This window comes from Boleophthalmus pectinirostris, unplaced genomic scaffold (assembly GCF_026225935.1).
Source record: "Boleophthalmus pectinirostris isolate CB_2022bp ecotype Guang Dong unplaced genomic scaffold, ASM2622593v1 HiC_scaffold_7, whole genome shotgun sequence".
Lineage (NCBI taxonomy): Eukaryota > Metazoa > Chordata > Actinopteri > Gobiiformes > Gobiidae > Boleophthalmus > Boleophthalmus pectinirostris.
The window spans coordinates 20,329,627-20,345,535 of NW_026571473.1; the positions used below are offsets into that span (position 1 = coordinate 20,329,627).

Here is a 15,909-nt window from a genome sequence, read left to right on the forward strand (position 1 = left end):
GTCAGTGTGGATGCCCCAGTGTGCACCTTGCAATGCCTGGTCCCTTCCAGCTGGAGTGGAGGAAGGTGCGGGTGGGAGCTGCTGACCCGTAGCTGAGAGAGAGTTGAATGAGGGCTGGGTGTCTGGCTATGTGTGTGTGGAGGTGTATGATAGGAGAGAGTGCGCATGGGAGGGAGGGAGGGAGTCAGCGAGCATGGGGCAGTGAAGCAGCAAGTGCAGTCAGTCACTCTCTCTTCTGTGGGAGCACTGCCGGAGCTGTCCCGCATTTTATCCTGGGCAGGACCTGCATCTGGAGTGGAGCGGGGTGAGGAGGTGGGGCCATCCCACATTCATAACAATTCAAGACTGAATCAACTCAGCTCATTTTTATTCCTGTTACTCCAGATTTTTATGGACCCATTTATGCCCTTACACATTGTCCCTTTTTACCAAGCTTACATGCTTCATTAAATGTTCATTTTTCTAACACCTCTTTCTTAGCAGATGGGGTAAATCACGAAAGCTCCTTCAGAGGCTGCTGCTCGGCCATCAAGAGGTGGGAAATGCAGGTTGCACGAGTGTCAGCAGAGTTAATCCAGATGGCGCTAGCTGGACAGGCTTTCTGATCACCTGTGCTAATATTTCAGTGGAACACCCTCTCTGATCTCCACTCTTTCATTTGAAGGGAGCCAGGCGGAAATGAAGAACACCTTTTTAGAGACTTCCAACACTCTTGTCTGTATTTTACAAGCTGTGTAATGAAGCTGATTAGGAGGCATCAAAGAACCACCACGTCCTACCAAATTTAACACAAGATAAGTCAGTACAAAATAATGATGCATTTTTAGTCACGCGCCAAGAAAAAAACAAAACAATAAAAAGGTCTATGGTTACTTTCATTTGAACTTTTCAACATGATAGTTCCAGTAGTGTGTCTCTGACCCTGAGGCCACCAGCTAAGCCAAAGGTGTTCGGAGAACTACAAACTCAAAATGGGGCACAGTTGAGCTCACACTTTTGTGCTTGTTAAATGCCCCCTGAGGCACTGCCTGTCTGACACTGTTTCGCGAAAATCAGAAGATGACCTTTCATTCAAACTCACTGCCTTGTAAGCCCCTTTGTAGTGTTAAATTCTATAGCTGTGAAACGAACATGTGTTAAACATATTAAATTAAATCATTATTATACACTGGTCATGCATGAAAAATACAGACTATAAAAACAATTATCACAAATTGAAGTTTGAAAATGTGAGATCATTTTGTTTACTCTGAGAAGCTTACCTTGACACTCATCTAGCTGTATATGTAGATGCGTGCCATACTTATGTAACCACTAGGGTTTGCGGATATCTGCTGCGTTTTTCCTGATATCTATATTTCTTACTGCTTCTGTCTAAAATAGTAAATACTGATTAGAAAATGTTAGCATGGACCTTTTACCCCCAGGGATAACATTGGGCATTAAGGTATATGTTTTCAGTCAGGATTGGGTACTTTTTCATCCTTTCTATGGCCATAGATAGCTCCCAAACGGATAGGATGTAATCAAATAAATGAAATAAAAATAATATACCTTATTCATAATTTACATATTCGGTGAGCTCAATTTCCTATTTCACTTGTTGAGTAGCTGTCCCTAAACGAGCCAAACTCATTCAAGATGCTTAGGCATGTAGTAGTTCTGGAGTAATAGCTTTATATCAGATGCAGCAGGAGATTGTTGAGTGGTGCCTTATAATATGTTTTAATAATAATATTTGGGCTCTGACTTTAGGGCTGTGTCTTTATTGTTATGTTGTTATTCAGCATGTCTAAAAAAATTGTATTCTCTGATAGACTTTTGAGGTTAAGTGGGTGTGCCCGGAGCTATGGGCCACAGTGTCCAATCAGGATGCTCCCCAGTGTAGGAACCTAATGTTTCCCAGCAGGTTTCCAAGAGGCTCAGTAAGTGTATGAATAGAGATAATATCGCTATAATGAGGCCTGTTTTGTATCATCAAAGTCTTCAAAAGAGCTGAAACCTGACCTTCGCCTCAGCATCCACAATCCCCTGCTAATGGCTGCCTTTTATTAATTGTGTTTCTGCTTACTTACCATTGTATCTTTCTGTCTTTTACTTCCTTTTGCCCCAAAGACGTTTTGGCTTGTCCCCCGTGCCAATGAAAAGTGATATGATGCCCTCATAAAAGAAGTAGGAAGGATGCATATTTGAAAGCTGTTGATGTGACCTGTACTTAACAAGAGCTCAGGACATATCTAACATGGCACCTCACTAGGGGTGGACAGTACTGACACAAGACTGAATATCTCAAATTCAGTAATGTGTCAGACATATATCTTAAACCTCAACCACCCTTTTTCCCTATGGCTGAACTGTTTACAACTCAATGTTTTTAATCATCTCTTTTTGCAGATTTTTACTATATATGATAGAGTCAATACTCACATTTTACATATCTTCAAAACAACTTAAAAAGTAAATATTTTGTTTTGGGATTTTCTCAAGATGCAATATTATATAGTTGTTTATCTAAGCTTGAATACAAAAAGTTTGCAATCTTTTCTATGTGACAGAATGCAATTAGCCCTTTTTATAATTTTGTCAATTAACTGCGTGAGTATATAGTTCTTCTGATATCCACGTAAAAATACATGAATGTCACTCCTGAATATGATCTTTCAGGATCAATAAAGCATCTATCTAGCTATCCATTAATATTTTGGGTAGTAAACATCATGCCCAGATGCTAGGAAAATAGCTACAGCATTGGCTAGAAAAAAGGCTGCAGTTACAGTAGTGTTATTTAAATGCCAAGCTTTATTTGAACTCAGTATTGGTAAATTGAGATTATTATGCTGTTGGGACATGCTTGTAAATAAAATGACAGAACAACGACTCACTAATTGGAGCCATCTTAAAAGGTGTGGGAAGCTAAGTGACTCAGTGAAGTCCAGGAAAGGCCTGGGCATAAGTCTGCAGGCGGCTGTAATGTCTGCACTGGTGTAATTAGTACTAATGCACTGAAGTATCTGCAGTCCTTTAGCATTGATGTTTACTAAGAATGATGTAGACATCTTTAATACAGCCAATCCAGGTGTTCTTTTTGTCAGTTCCAAGTCTGAACAAATGAAGAGAATGCACAGATTAGGACAATAGAATTGTCACAATACTAACATTTAAAACTCAATTTTAATACTGTAAAAGGCTTAATACTAATCAAAAATGATAAACACTTTTTAGACAATAATGTCAACACAAAATATAAGCTTTTTTTCTACCTCTGATATTGATCAGCCAGTCTAAAACTAGTATTAAAAGATCCAAATTTGTGTGTGTGTGTGTGTGTGAAATTATACAGAGTGAACAAAACAACAAAAATGTCTCAACCATCACAGAACATTGAGAAAAGTTCAGCCTTCATGGAACTGGCCACAAATGACTTTTAAGTAATGTAAAGCCCCTTGCGAAAAGCATCTACCAAGTATTTCAGTGAAAAGTATCTCCATCAAGTATTCCTTGCCAGGTGAAGCCATTTGAAAAGCAGCCCTCTCTCCATCTGTTAAACAAATAGGGAGTCCCCTACAAAGGTGTGCAAAAGAATCCGGATGATCAAAGTGTATGAGAATGGCAGCCTTGTCGTGGCCTGGCCATTATCAGGCTCCATGAATGCCTGTCTTCTCCTCTTTTGTGCACGGAGGCATTGACAGTCACTCACCCGGCAATGACTGTCACACCAACGCTAAGAGCCAGCCGCCGACAGGGGCCAACCACATCAAACGGCAGTGTCGAGGGGCCCTGCTTGTGAACCGTGGCAACAAACACCTCCTGATCCTCACCTACAGCTCAGCAGCAGACACCTACCGCTGAGCTCCCGGCCTCTGCCTCCACTGAGAAAAGATGTACTGCCTGGACCTCATTTCCCTGTGCACCCCCCTCCATGCCTGCCACTCTGTCAAGTAGTGCTTGTGTTAACCTCCAGCCTGCCGAGACACAAAGGGCCACTAAAGTGTTTAAGAATGCTTTATGGATGCATGGATGCAAGGGGAGGCTGACGCTGCTGGGGGTCAAAAAGTATACAGGATATGAATAAGATAAATTTAGTGTAACTCCTGGCTAGAACCAAAGTCACACTTGATTTTAAACTGTATGATCTTTGAACTTCAAAGCTGTCGGGGTGAATAGAAGGACTAATGACTTTCAGGGGGCATTCAAAGAGTTGGTCCAAATGGGGTCTTACCTTTGCAAATGTATGAAACTACTGTAAACAATGTCAATGTCAATTAGGACTGTTACTTCAGATTCACAGTTTATTATTAGTCATTGTTTATTGTCATTTATTATCAGTTCTTTTATTATTAGTCCTTTATTTTCACTAAAACAATGCATTTTTCTATCAAGATAAACACATTTTTAATGAATACTCAAAAATTTACAACAGAAATGTATTTGGTATATTCCATAACATAGGCCTACACAGTTAAAAGGCTAAGTTGTTAGTTCTTGCAGGACTTACAGGCTAAAAAAAGAGAACACGATTGTAACATACAGTTGCTTGTAGAAGATAACATTCAAATCACCTGCTGCTTGAAGTTTCAGCTCAACCTCCTCTTCGTTGATCATAGTGAGACTGCCACCTATGGGTTAAAATGTCAAATGTAAATCAATTGAATATGTAAAAAACATTAAATCCATAAAACGAAAAATCCATGAACGAAATACTATAGTTTAATATGAATTATATTATATAAGTCCTACATATGATCGATAGGTTAACCGCTGTCCCATCAGGTTGTTCTGCAACTATTCGACCCCTGTCCCTTGTCCCACTATGGTCCCACGTACCCCATGCATGCTATAAAATGGTCAAATTTACGTAATAACCAGACAACTAAAATCCTAGCAAGCAATATCGGGGCATTCTAACTTCTGACTTGTAATGTTGTGTGGTCTGCTATTCCATCCAAACAGAAAATTACATGGATAGCAATTTTTTATCCTTAAACTCCATCGTGTGTCCTACTTGTAGTCCCATTTTTATCATTTGAGGTGGCGTTTTCAACTGATTATAATATAATAATCATGCAGTAGTATTTGATAAATGTTTAAATATTTTCTGTGGCATATATAGCCTATAACATCGTAATTTTCCTACTGAGGTTACTTCACATAATTTTACCTTGGAGGTACATAATTGACTGTTCTGTTATCTGTTTTGTCGCCTGACACTCCTTGTCGACTTCTGCGTGATTACACTGGTCTGGAACAAAATGGCGGCGTACTTGCACGGTGCGGAGAAGTAATGTGGTTATGAGATGTCAACATGTCACTTCTCAGAGTGTGTGCCTTTACCAAATGTGTGAAGATTAGCCGTTTTTTGTTGGAAAAGTGTTCTGTCCGAAACTCTCCAGAGAACTATTGTCCTCTGTGCCTAAGAAACTGCGCCTCGAGACGATTTACAGGTGAGCTGAAGGATACACTGTGCTTCACCAGAATAAACCTCTGCGCATTATTTGTTCATTGTTATGTTTAACCTTGGATTGTATCACTTTGAACAGTTTGAACTGTTGGGAAAAACATCTCTAGACAAGACTTACTATCTATAGTAGTGTTTTGATCCCTGTCTGTAACATGACTACTATGTGTCCTCATGTGTACTGTATTAAAAATAGAGAGGTTTAATGGTGATATGTTTCACTGTATTATTGACAGAGCACTATCTGCACCTGCAAAGAAGAAATATATCATTTCTGATTCCCAAGACAGATGACAACAAGAAACGTTTGCTGGAACAGTCTCTAGTTGATGGTGAGCTATAAAATAACTGAATGTTCTGATGTCTACTGTGCATTGATTCTAAAGGCGCACTGTGTAATTCTTCCGGCGAGGGATGCCATTACTTTGATTGAAATCTTAATTTCTTCTGATATTGAATATGATCATGCATTACATAATCAAATTACAGATGTTTTCTTGCTCAAAAATACCTTGCTAAAACGCATTGTTACTCTTGTGGGCTTGCCTCACCACAGATCTGACTTGGTCTGGTATCCCCTTGGAGATAAGTTAGTAAGCAATACTGTGGAACATTCCATTCCAGTGTAATAACATGTCCATTGGAGACTAGCAGGTTGGCGGACCCTCTAGCAGAAAAGTTAAATAGTGATACCTTTAAGGGCTTGCTTATAAGATGAACATTTCACATCAACAATTAACCAATGCTTAGAAACAGCACATTTCACCTAGATTTGATATACCCTTCCTTGTTTACTTGTATCATAAATCAGCCTGCTTGTTATTTAACTGTTTACTTGAGAACTTTGCACAAGAAAGTATGTTTCACTGAACTTGTGGAAACTTAATAATGGTTTCTTGCTCTGTAGCATTGAGTTCAGGATTTGAAAGTAGGGCATTTTTGTTTAGTAACCTGTACTTTTACTTGGTCATTTAGTCATTTAAGTGATTGTACATGCATCAGTGCCATTATCATATGCTTGGTTTTACACTTGTCAGAACAGAAATATTCACTTCAGGTGATCACACCTTTTTTCCTTTGTAGGTCTCTTATAACACTAATCTATAAATATGCAATCAGATAAGACTTAAAAATAGTGCATGGTGTCTATTGCAGTCTATTCCAGTTTAAACTTAATTATATTTTTGTGTGCCATCTTCTCTAGTTCTTGAAGCCAGAATCCAGCAGCTTCAGTCTGATGTTGTAGATGTCCAACATGCAAAAGTGCAGTTTGTCTCTGCTCCCTCCTCTGGAACAGGACCATTATCTGGTAAAAGTCCAAAAAGCCAACCTCAGGCCAAAGCAGACCAACCCAAACCAAGATCAAAATCACAGCCCAGTCGTTGGATGGAGAAACTCTCTCAAGAAAAGAAAAAAAAACTTAAGGAAGAACAAAATCTACAACAGAAAATCCAGATGAAGAACATGAAAGTGAGCAAAGGCAGCCAAATGCTTCCTGGAACCTCCCATAAAATCATTTCTACCACAGCTAAAAAGACTGCAGCTTCAAAGAAGAAACCTAACAAACACATGAAACTGTCTGAAGAAATTCACTCAGCAGTCTCTTCAACCTCCACCACTGTAGTTAGAACTGCTGCCTTGTCACGAAAGGTTTACAAAAGGAATGCAAACTGTTTAGTCAATATAGCTGTAGATAAAGGAGGCTCAACTAACTGTACAGCAGAAATTGAGGGGAGAGCAAATGCACTGGTGCAGGCAGAAGAGTTGGAGAAAACACTCAATGCACGGTCCTCCTCAAATACACATATAACAGAGGGACTATTGGATAATAGTACGTACGCTGTAGAGCTCCAGCAGAGCATCAGCTCGTACTTGGAGGCCTGCGTGTTTATGGGGGACATTGATCGCGCACATCACTTCCTGCTCAGTCAACACAGAGGAATGAGCAGGCGGAAGCATCTCAATACAGACATCTATAACATTATGATGAGGGTTTGGGCCAAAAAGGTGGGTTTTTTTTAGTAGTTTGTGTTGTCATGGTTGGAAAGCGTGATATTTTACTGTTTTCATCAGGGCACACTGAGTCATATTGGCCGCATATTTATTTTGCTGGAAGAGGCGGGTCTAAAGGCAAACCTGGGATCCTACTGCGCAGCATTGGAATGTATGGGACGCAATCCAAGCTGCTCGCCACAAGTTATTATTAGGTAAGTATTTAAGTTAGTTTAGTGTAGCTGCAAAGCAGTGTAGGTATATCCGTAATGATTTGCTCAGACCAGCAGGGGGCCCCCTTTCCTAACGTTTCTTTTACCTTCACGTTATAACATTGTGTTCTCCTCTTTTCATCAGTCTTGTTCTATAGAATGCAAGTTCTTTATTTAGTCCACAGGATAAAATATTTTACTTAGAGCTATGTAATTATTGGCATTGCGGGTGTTAAAATGATTGATATCATTATGACAAATTATAGTTATGACTTGAAATACCATATTAACTCTTAAATTTAGCATTTTGTATATTTCTTTGCAAAATTACTATAATTTAGAAACTGAAATTCTGAAGTTCAGATGAATCAAATTCTATACAAATTTCAAAAGCAGCAGTGCACCTCACTTACAAGTGTGACTAGGCTGCTTGTATGGTCCCAAAACCCTCTTTTTCTTCAAGTTGTTCTTTCTTCTCTGAAAACACAGTTCCTAAAAAATCTGCTAAACTACTTACATATACAAATTTTAAGTCTCAGGCAACAATATTTTACTCTGACTTCCTTTGACTTCAGTAGTATAGTAACAATGACGCCACTTTGCACTTCACATTTTTCACCTTTGTTTCCATAGCAACTATAATACGCTGATGCCTGTAATATTTAATGATGTTTTTCACATAAATCCTGAACAGAAGCCCAAGTGTTAATAAGGCTCACTAGAGGTCGACTACAAGAGACTGGTGTAATTAAAATGTAACAGAGTGACAGGACCCCTCTGACACACTTGTGCTGGGTTTAATATACTTGTGCAAGTACATTTCTTCATCAAGAACTACCGTCATTGCAGCAGCACCCCAGTTTTTCTGCAACTAGGCCAACTTGACAAATAATATCATAATCTAAGTTGATCTAGTGCTGCAAATATACACTGGAATGTATTGATGCTATTAACCAAAATAATACACAGGTCTAATGCACAATTTGTGTTTTTTGGAGAAAGTTGACTTGAGGTATCTTTAAGGGATATGGTAGACAAAGGTAGAGCTAACCTAAAATGGTACAATTAAGTGATTAGGACATTGGGGATTTTAGCGGGCTAGATCTTACCTCACTGATATGCCCCTTAATGGCTAGTTAGGGCCAGCAGGACCTACAGGACTACAAGAATATACTGACAGTTAATTTCCTCCCCCATTCATTTACCATGAGATATTAGGTAGATATTGGGCCTAAATCAAAATTCTTTATGAATACACTATTTTTGGATGACTCTGATCAGGTCTTAGAATAAAACAATTCTCTTGTGAAGTGACTGTCCCACCAGTGATTACAGGCAAGACTTAAGACATTTCTTTCATCCATCTGCAGCACTTTTGAATGGCCAGTGGTAGGGCAGGAATAAGTCTTCATTGATTACTGTAAAATGACACTCTCATGATATAGGCAGACTTAAATCTTATTAATTTTCCTCTTATCTCCACTGGCTATTGTTTTCTGGGGGCATTTTCCTTGCACTTTTCTCGCATCAAACATTATTTTCCCAACCTGTCCGCAGTCTTTTCAGTCCATGCACTTATCCCCTGAAGTTTTGCCTTTGTAAGTGCTGCCTCTCCCACAGCCCCTTGTTCCCCAGTGTGCTGCTGAGCACTCACCAGGCTGATTATGCTCTATCATTCAACCTCTTTGCCCTTTCTGTTCATTTGGACCACACCACCAGCACCCACACTAATCCTCCTTTTGTTCAAGCCTCTCTCTTTTACTTCAACCCCAATTGCACATGGCAACACACTTGACTCCATGACAGGGTCAAGGAAACTAGACACGCTCTGCTATAAATATTTGCCTACTTATCATTATTTACCGCTAAGACTATCAAATAGCTATGTTAATAATATATTCTGTTTACTTTGCAAGTCTTTGTCTATATCAAAACTGCTAGATTGCTTTTGGATGCTCTAATATGCATTCTCTGTTCATTCACTTCCTGTGAGGGTGCTTGTAAACGTCTCTGCAATTATGGGCCTCAGATGGTGGTAGATTTGAGATTTTTTTTCTGATATTAGAAGGTGCATTGTCTGATGTTACACTGTCAATGGTATACTGATGCTGATAATACAGTACATTGGAAAATACTATCTCATGATTCTTGCCAATGCAGAAACCTGTTTACAATCATATTAAATTACAGATTACAGATTATACGTGGACCTGTCTATTTCCTGAAACAATTTCCTTTCATTGCATTTATTCTTCTTGATGTTGCTGCAAAACTCCGCTTGTGTCTGATTAAACTAGGTCTGAAGAAGCTGCTGAGCCAGGGTTTCCACCCCAATATAATTAGCACACTGTTATTTATAATTATTCTGAAAAGGAGCACAAGGTAAAGTGGATGTTTCTGGTGACAAATGTTTTTTTTGCAAAACTCAGAGAGACAAGAAGTGTTGTTGTTTACCTCCACCATGCATGGTGACTTTATTTTTAAGAAGTGATCTATTCTCTCAAGCATTAACAACACGGTGTGCCTTTTTCATAAGCTTTTTATAAATGCAACCTAAGTCCTAAGTTAATGTAATATTCAAGATAATAGTTGAATAGGGCATATCCTGTTGACAATGTGCAATTTGATCAGTACAGGAAATGCCTTGTAGATGGAATTTACAAAACCCATGTATCTCTCATGACATGGTTTAAAATGAGTTTTATTGACCTAAATATAATATATGGTATGTATTGCAATCAAATGGACATTTATTTTCTTGCCTACATTTCTTGTTCTGCTCTTTCATATCATAGCTCAGAGACATTTTTTATATTAATTAATCAGATGGTATGAGAGAGAAATCCCACATCCCCAGACAGGGCAGAGGTCAAAAGATTGTGCTCCAATTCCAGAGTCTGTTGAGCATGGTGGATCTTATCTGTGATGCAGATCAAAGGGTCTCTGATGGGCTATTCTGAATGCTACACACATGTGAGAATCCTAATTATTCCATCATGCCAACGTGTGACTATAATCATTTTCAGTTCCTAGGTTTTACACATGAAATAGTCTTTTATTTGAAAATCCACCTTAACCTCCAAGTAGTGCTTTTGTATATTTATTTTGTCATATAATACACTATTCCGTAGCTGGTTCAGTTTTCCAGATTGTGGGTTCAACTTCTCCATGACTAAAATTCCAGCTGTCCCTACACTAATAACCCATAACTGTCATCAAATTAAAAACTCTTTTGTGGTGTTTTGTACAGGTGCCTGAACCAGATGGAGGAGGATGGATTTTCAGTGGATGACTTGTTTAGTCAGTGTCTGTTCAGACAGGATGAGAGGGACATGGTTATGAACGCCATTCATGTAGTCCAGCCTGAATACCAGCCAAACGTTAACCCAGACGGAAAGCAGCAGTACCCCTCACTGGTGGAGGACTTCTACACGCAGGTAATAGGGACAAAATAATAGGATACATGTTATAGTAAATTTTGTATATGACAGGGTGGTTTTAGGGACCTGGCGAAAGGAAATGAAAATATCAGCACTGGCAGACAATTTGAGAGCTATGCTTTTGTTTTAACTGAGGAGATTCAGGTCGGGGTGGGACTGCATGAAGGATCAATGAGAACTTTTTTTATTTATTAAAGAATTAAGAGAAAAACAAATCTGGTAGTGATTATTTTAATTGAAAAACTTTTCCGTTTAAATATGCAATGCAATATGGAAATTAACTGTTAAACATGTATTTCAGAATCAGTCATTACATTTTTAAGTCTATTTGCAATCCTGTATAAACTGAGAGCACTAAATCTGCTCTGTAACCCTAAACCTAATCAATATGCAAATGTGGTGTAGTGTACTTCATAATGCAGCTGATTTGCAGTGGTGACCCTGTGAGCCCAAAGAAAAGAAATATCGTCTCGGATATTTTAATCGCTCTTTTGTCTTGTGTTTGCTTTTGGCTTTTACACCATGACTGGGCTGAGAAAGCTGTCGGCAAGCTCCAGCGTGACTCCTAAAGATTTGATTGTCACCCCTTCACAGCCCGCCACAGTCAGGCGCTGGCTCTGCCCTATTTTTAGTGTGCCAACCCTGCTTTCTAATGGCTCCTGTGCTTTCCTTTTCGAGTCTTTTCTCTCACCTCTCCTCCTGCTCTTCCCACCTCCCTTCCCCCATTCAATCTCACATGATTCATTAACAGCTTTTTTGTGCAATTGTGCTATTTTTAACCTCATCACATACTCCATATTCTTTGGACTTGACACGTTCGAGTTGTCTTTTTGTAGGCTTAGGCTGGTGGTGTGATGAGAGGAGCCTGGCTTGCATTTTGAGATAAAAGTTCAGCTTAAATCATGTCAAGCGTCCTTGCATCATTACTCATGCCTGTGATTGGAGAGCTGGCTAACTACTCGCGTGGTGAGCTAACTGTAACATTTTGGATGACTTATTTGCATAGGGGAAGGCTGTCCAAATAACTGGTCCCTATGATAACAGAATACAAGGCTGGCAGATCTCTAGACAGCACACTCCATCTCATTAGAATATGTTTATTGTAGCAATTATGTATGGAATTGATTAAAATGTAGTTTATAGAATGCTGTTTGATCAAGCTGTGTCTTGTCACTAGAGACTGTTGGACATCAGAAAATCAACCCATATATCAAGCATTCTTATTATTGCTTATGGGGCAAAAAAGCTCTAAAAAGAGTTTATGAAGTCCATTTGTGTATCTATAAATACAGTTGAATATTACATAAAATTTACTGTCTTATCTACTTGCCTCTTTTTACTCCTAAATAAGACTAAACTTCCATTTTGATTATTCAATTGTGTAGTTGGTAATTTGATGTTGCAATGATTCTAAATATGGTAGGTACCCCTTAACTGATAGGACTGAAAATGTGTGCGTTTGAAAAGAAGCATTACTGAAAAGAAAGCATTTTTCATGTGCATTGTCAGTTTTCTGTCACTGGTGTGTGATAAACTCTAACAGATAAAATAGTGTGGTTTAGATCGATTCCCCCTGGCAGCAGTTCAGATGGGCTTACGATTTGGCTTTGGGTGACTGGCCTGTTTCATAAGTCTTTATCTGCTTCCTGTCTTGAACCTTGGCTGATAGGATCTCAACATTTACACCAATAATAGCATGAAACTCACTGCAATAAAACCTGTCTCCACTGTCCTGTTCTGTGCTTTAGAGGGCGGAGCATCGCTATCCCAAACTGCACTTCACCAAGCAACAGCTCCAGGAGCGGTTTCACCAGCAGCTCAGCATGGAGCGGGCCTGCACCGTCACTGTTGACTCTGTGGAGGCAGCCAAACCCGTCACTGAAAACATGGACAAAATGGTACATGCATCATGTTGAGCACACTGTTCACTATACCAATTCATATTTTTTTATTTAGAAATGAAAGAAATTGATGCCAAGTACGCAGTTAAAACATATGCAGTGACATTCTTACTTGTTTTCTTCCCTTGATAATAAATAGTATAATTATCCATCCATCCATTTTCATCCGCTTATCTGGGGCCGGGTCGTGGGGGCAGCAGTCTAAGCAGGGACTTCCAGACTTCCTTCACCCCAGACACGTCCTCCAGCTCCTCCGGGGGAACCCCGAGGTGTTCCCAGGCCAGCCGAGAGACATATTCCCTCCAGGGTGTCCTGGGTCTTCCCCGGGGCCTCCTCCTGGTGGGACATGCCCGGAACACCTCCCGAGGGAGGCGCCCAGGAGGCATCCGGAACAGATGCCCGAGCCACCTCAACTGGCTTCTCTCGACGTGGAGGAGCAGCGGCTCTACTCTGAGTTCCTCCCGTGTGACTGAGCTCCTCACCCTATCTCTAAGGGAGCGCCCAGCCACCCTGCGGAGGAAACTCATTTCGAGTGCTTGTATCCGCGATCTTGTCCTTTCGGTCACTACCCAGAGCTCATGACCATAGGTGAGAGTAGGAATGAAGACTGACCGGTAAATCGAGAGCTTCGCCTTTCGGCTCAGCTCCCTCTTCACCACAACGGTCCGATACAGCGACCGCATCACTGCCGAAGCTGCACCGATCCGCCTGTCAATCTCATGTTCCGTCCTTCCCTCACTCGTGAACAAGACCCCGAGATACTTGAACTCCTCCACTTGAGGCAAAAACTCCCCACCCACCCGGAGAGGGCAAGCCACCTTTTTCCGGTCGAGAACCATGGCCTCAGACTTAGAAGAGCTGATCTTCATCCCAGCCGCTTCACACTCGGCTGCAAACCGCCCCAGTGCACATTGCAGGTCCTGGTTCGATGAAGCCAACAGGACAACATCATCCGCAAACAGCAGAGATGAGATCCTGTGGTCCCCAAACCGGACCCCCTCCGGCCCCTGACTGCGCCTAGAAATTATTTCCATAAATACAATGAACAGAACCGGTGACAAAGGGCAGCCCTGGTGGAGTCCAACATGCACCGGGAACAGGTCTGACTTACTGCCGGCAATGCGAACACAGCTCCTGCTCCGGTGATACAGGGACCGGACAGCCCTTAGCAAAGGGCCCCAGACCCCATACTCCCAGAGCATCCCCCACAGGACACCACGAGGGACACGGTCGAATGCCTTCTCCAAGTCCACAAAGTACATGTGGACTGGTTGGGCAAACTCCCATGAACCCTCGAGCACCCGATGGAGAGTGTAGAGCTGGTCCAGTGTTCCACGGCCAGGACGAAAACCACACTGCTCTTCCTGGATCTGAGGTTCGACTATCGGCCGGATTCTCCTCTCCAGTACCCTGGCATAGACCTTACCGGGAAGGCTGAGGAGTGTGATCCCCCTATAGTTGGAACACACCATCCGGTCCCCCTTCTTATACAGAGGGACCACCACCCTGGTTTGCCAGTCCAGAGGTACTGTCCCCGACCACCACGCGATGTTGAAGAGGCATGTCAGCCAAGACAGCCCCACAACATCCAGAGACTTAAGGTACTCAGGACGGATCTCATCCAACCCTGGAGCCTTGCCACCAAGGAGCTTTCCAACCACCTCAGTGACTTCAGCCTGGGTGATGGATGAGTCCGCCTCCGAGTACCCAGCATCGGCCTCCTCCTCGAAAGACGTGACGGTGGGATTGAGGAGATCCTCAAAGTATTCCTTCCACTGCCGGACAACATCCCCAGTCGAGGTCAGGAGCTCTCCCCCCGCACTGTAAACAGTGTTGGCGAAGAACTGCTTCCCCCTCCTGAGGCGCCGGACGGTTTGCCAGAATCTCTTTGAGGCCGTCCGATAGTCCTTCTCCATGGCCTCCCCGAACTCCTCCCAGCTCCGAGTTTTTGCCACCGCAACCACACGGGCTGCAGCACGCTTGGCCCACCGGTACCCGTCAGCTGCTTCAGGAGTCCCCTGAGCCAGCAAGGCCCGATAGGACTCCTTCTTCAGCTTGACGGCATCCCTTACTTCCGGTGTCCACCACCGGGTTCGGGGATTGCCGCCGCGACAGGCACCACAGACCTTACGCCCACAGCTCCGAGCAGCCGCATCGACAATAGAGGCCGAGAATGAAGCCCACTCGGACTCCATATCTCCAGCCTCCCCCGGAATCCGGAAGAAGTCCTCCCGGAGGTGTGAGTTGAAAGTCCCTCTGACAGAGGGCTCCGCCAGACGTTCCCAACAGACCCTCACTACACGCTTGGGCCTGCCAGGTCTTTCCGGCTTCCTCCTTCGCCAGCGAACCCAACTCACAACCAGGTGGTGATCAGTTGACAGCTCAGCCCCTCTCTTCACCCGAGTGTCCAAGACACGCGGCCGGAGGTCAGATGACACGACTACAAAGTCGATCATCGACCTCCGGCCTAGGGTGTCCTGGTGCCATGTGCACTTATGGACACCCATGTGCTCGACCCTCTCGTTCACCGGGGTGAACTCCAACACACAGCGGCTGAGCTGTGGGGCAATGAGCAAGCCCACACCAGCCCGCCGCCGCTCCCCGCGGCCAACGCCAGAGAAATGGAGAGTCCAGCCCCTCTCAAGGAGTTGGGTTCCAGAGCCCAAACTGTGCGTGGAGGTGAGGCCAACTATATCTAGTCGGTAATGCTCAACCTCCCGCACAAGCTCAGACTCCTTCCCCCCCAGCGAGGTGACATTCCATGTCCCCAGAGCTAGTCTCCATGTCCGGAGATCCGGTCGTCGAGGCCCCCGCCTTCGACTGCCGCCCAAATCTCTTTGCACCGGCCCCATATGGCTCCTCCCGCGGGTGGTGGGCCCACGTGAGGACGGCCCCACGTCGCTCCTTTG

General features: G+C 42.6%; 1 protein-coding gene across 1 annotated transcript in view; it reads left to right on the plus strand.

Annotated features, from left to right (window-relative positions):
• The first annotated feature begins 5,240 nt into the window (after nt 1-5,240).
• The window catches only part of LOC110174042 (polymerase (RNA) mitochondrial (DNA directed)), a 38,479-nt gene continuing 27,810 nt past the window's right edge, over nt 5,241-15,909 (plus strand). The window contains exons 1-6 of the mRNA XM_055164579.1: nt 5,241-5,441; nt 5,692-5,787; nt 6,660-7,462; nt 7,529-7,662; nt 10,910-11,096; nt 12,848-12,997. Coding sequence (XP_055020554.1) covers nt 5,303-5,441; nt 5,692-5,787; nt 6,660-7,462; nt 7,529-7,662; nt 10,910-11,096; nt 12,848-12,997 — 1,509 coding nt within the window. The 5' untranslated portion in view covers nt 5,241-5,302. The remainder of the gene's footprint in view (nt 5,442-5,691; nt 5,788-6,659; nt 7,463-7,528; nt 7,663-10,909; nt 11,097-12,847; nt 12,998-15,909) is intronic.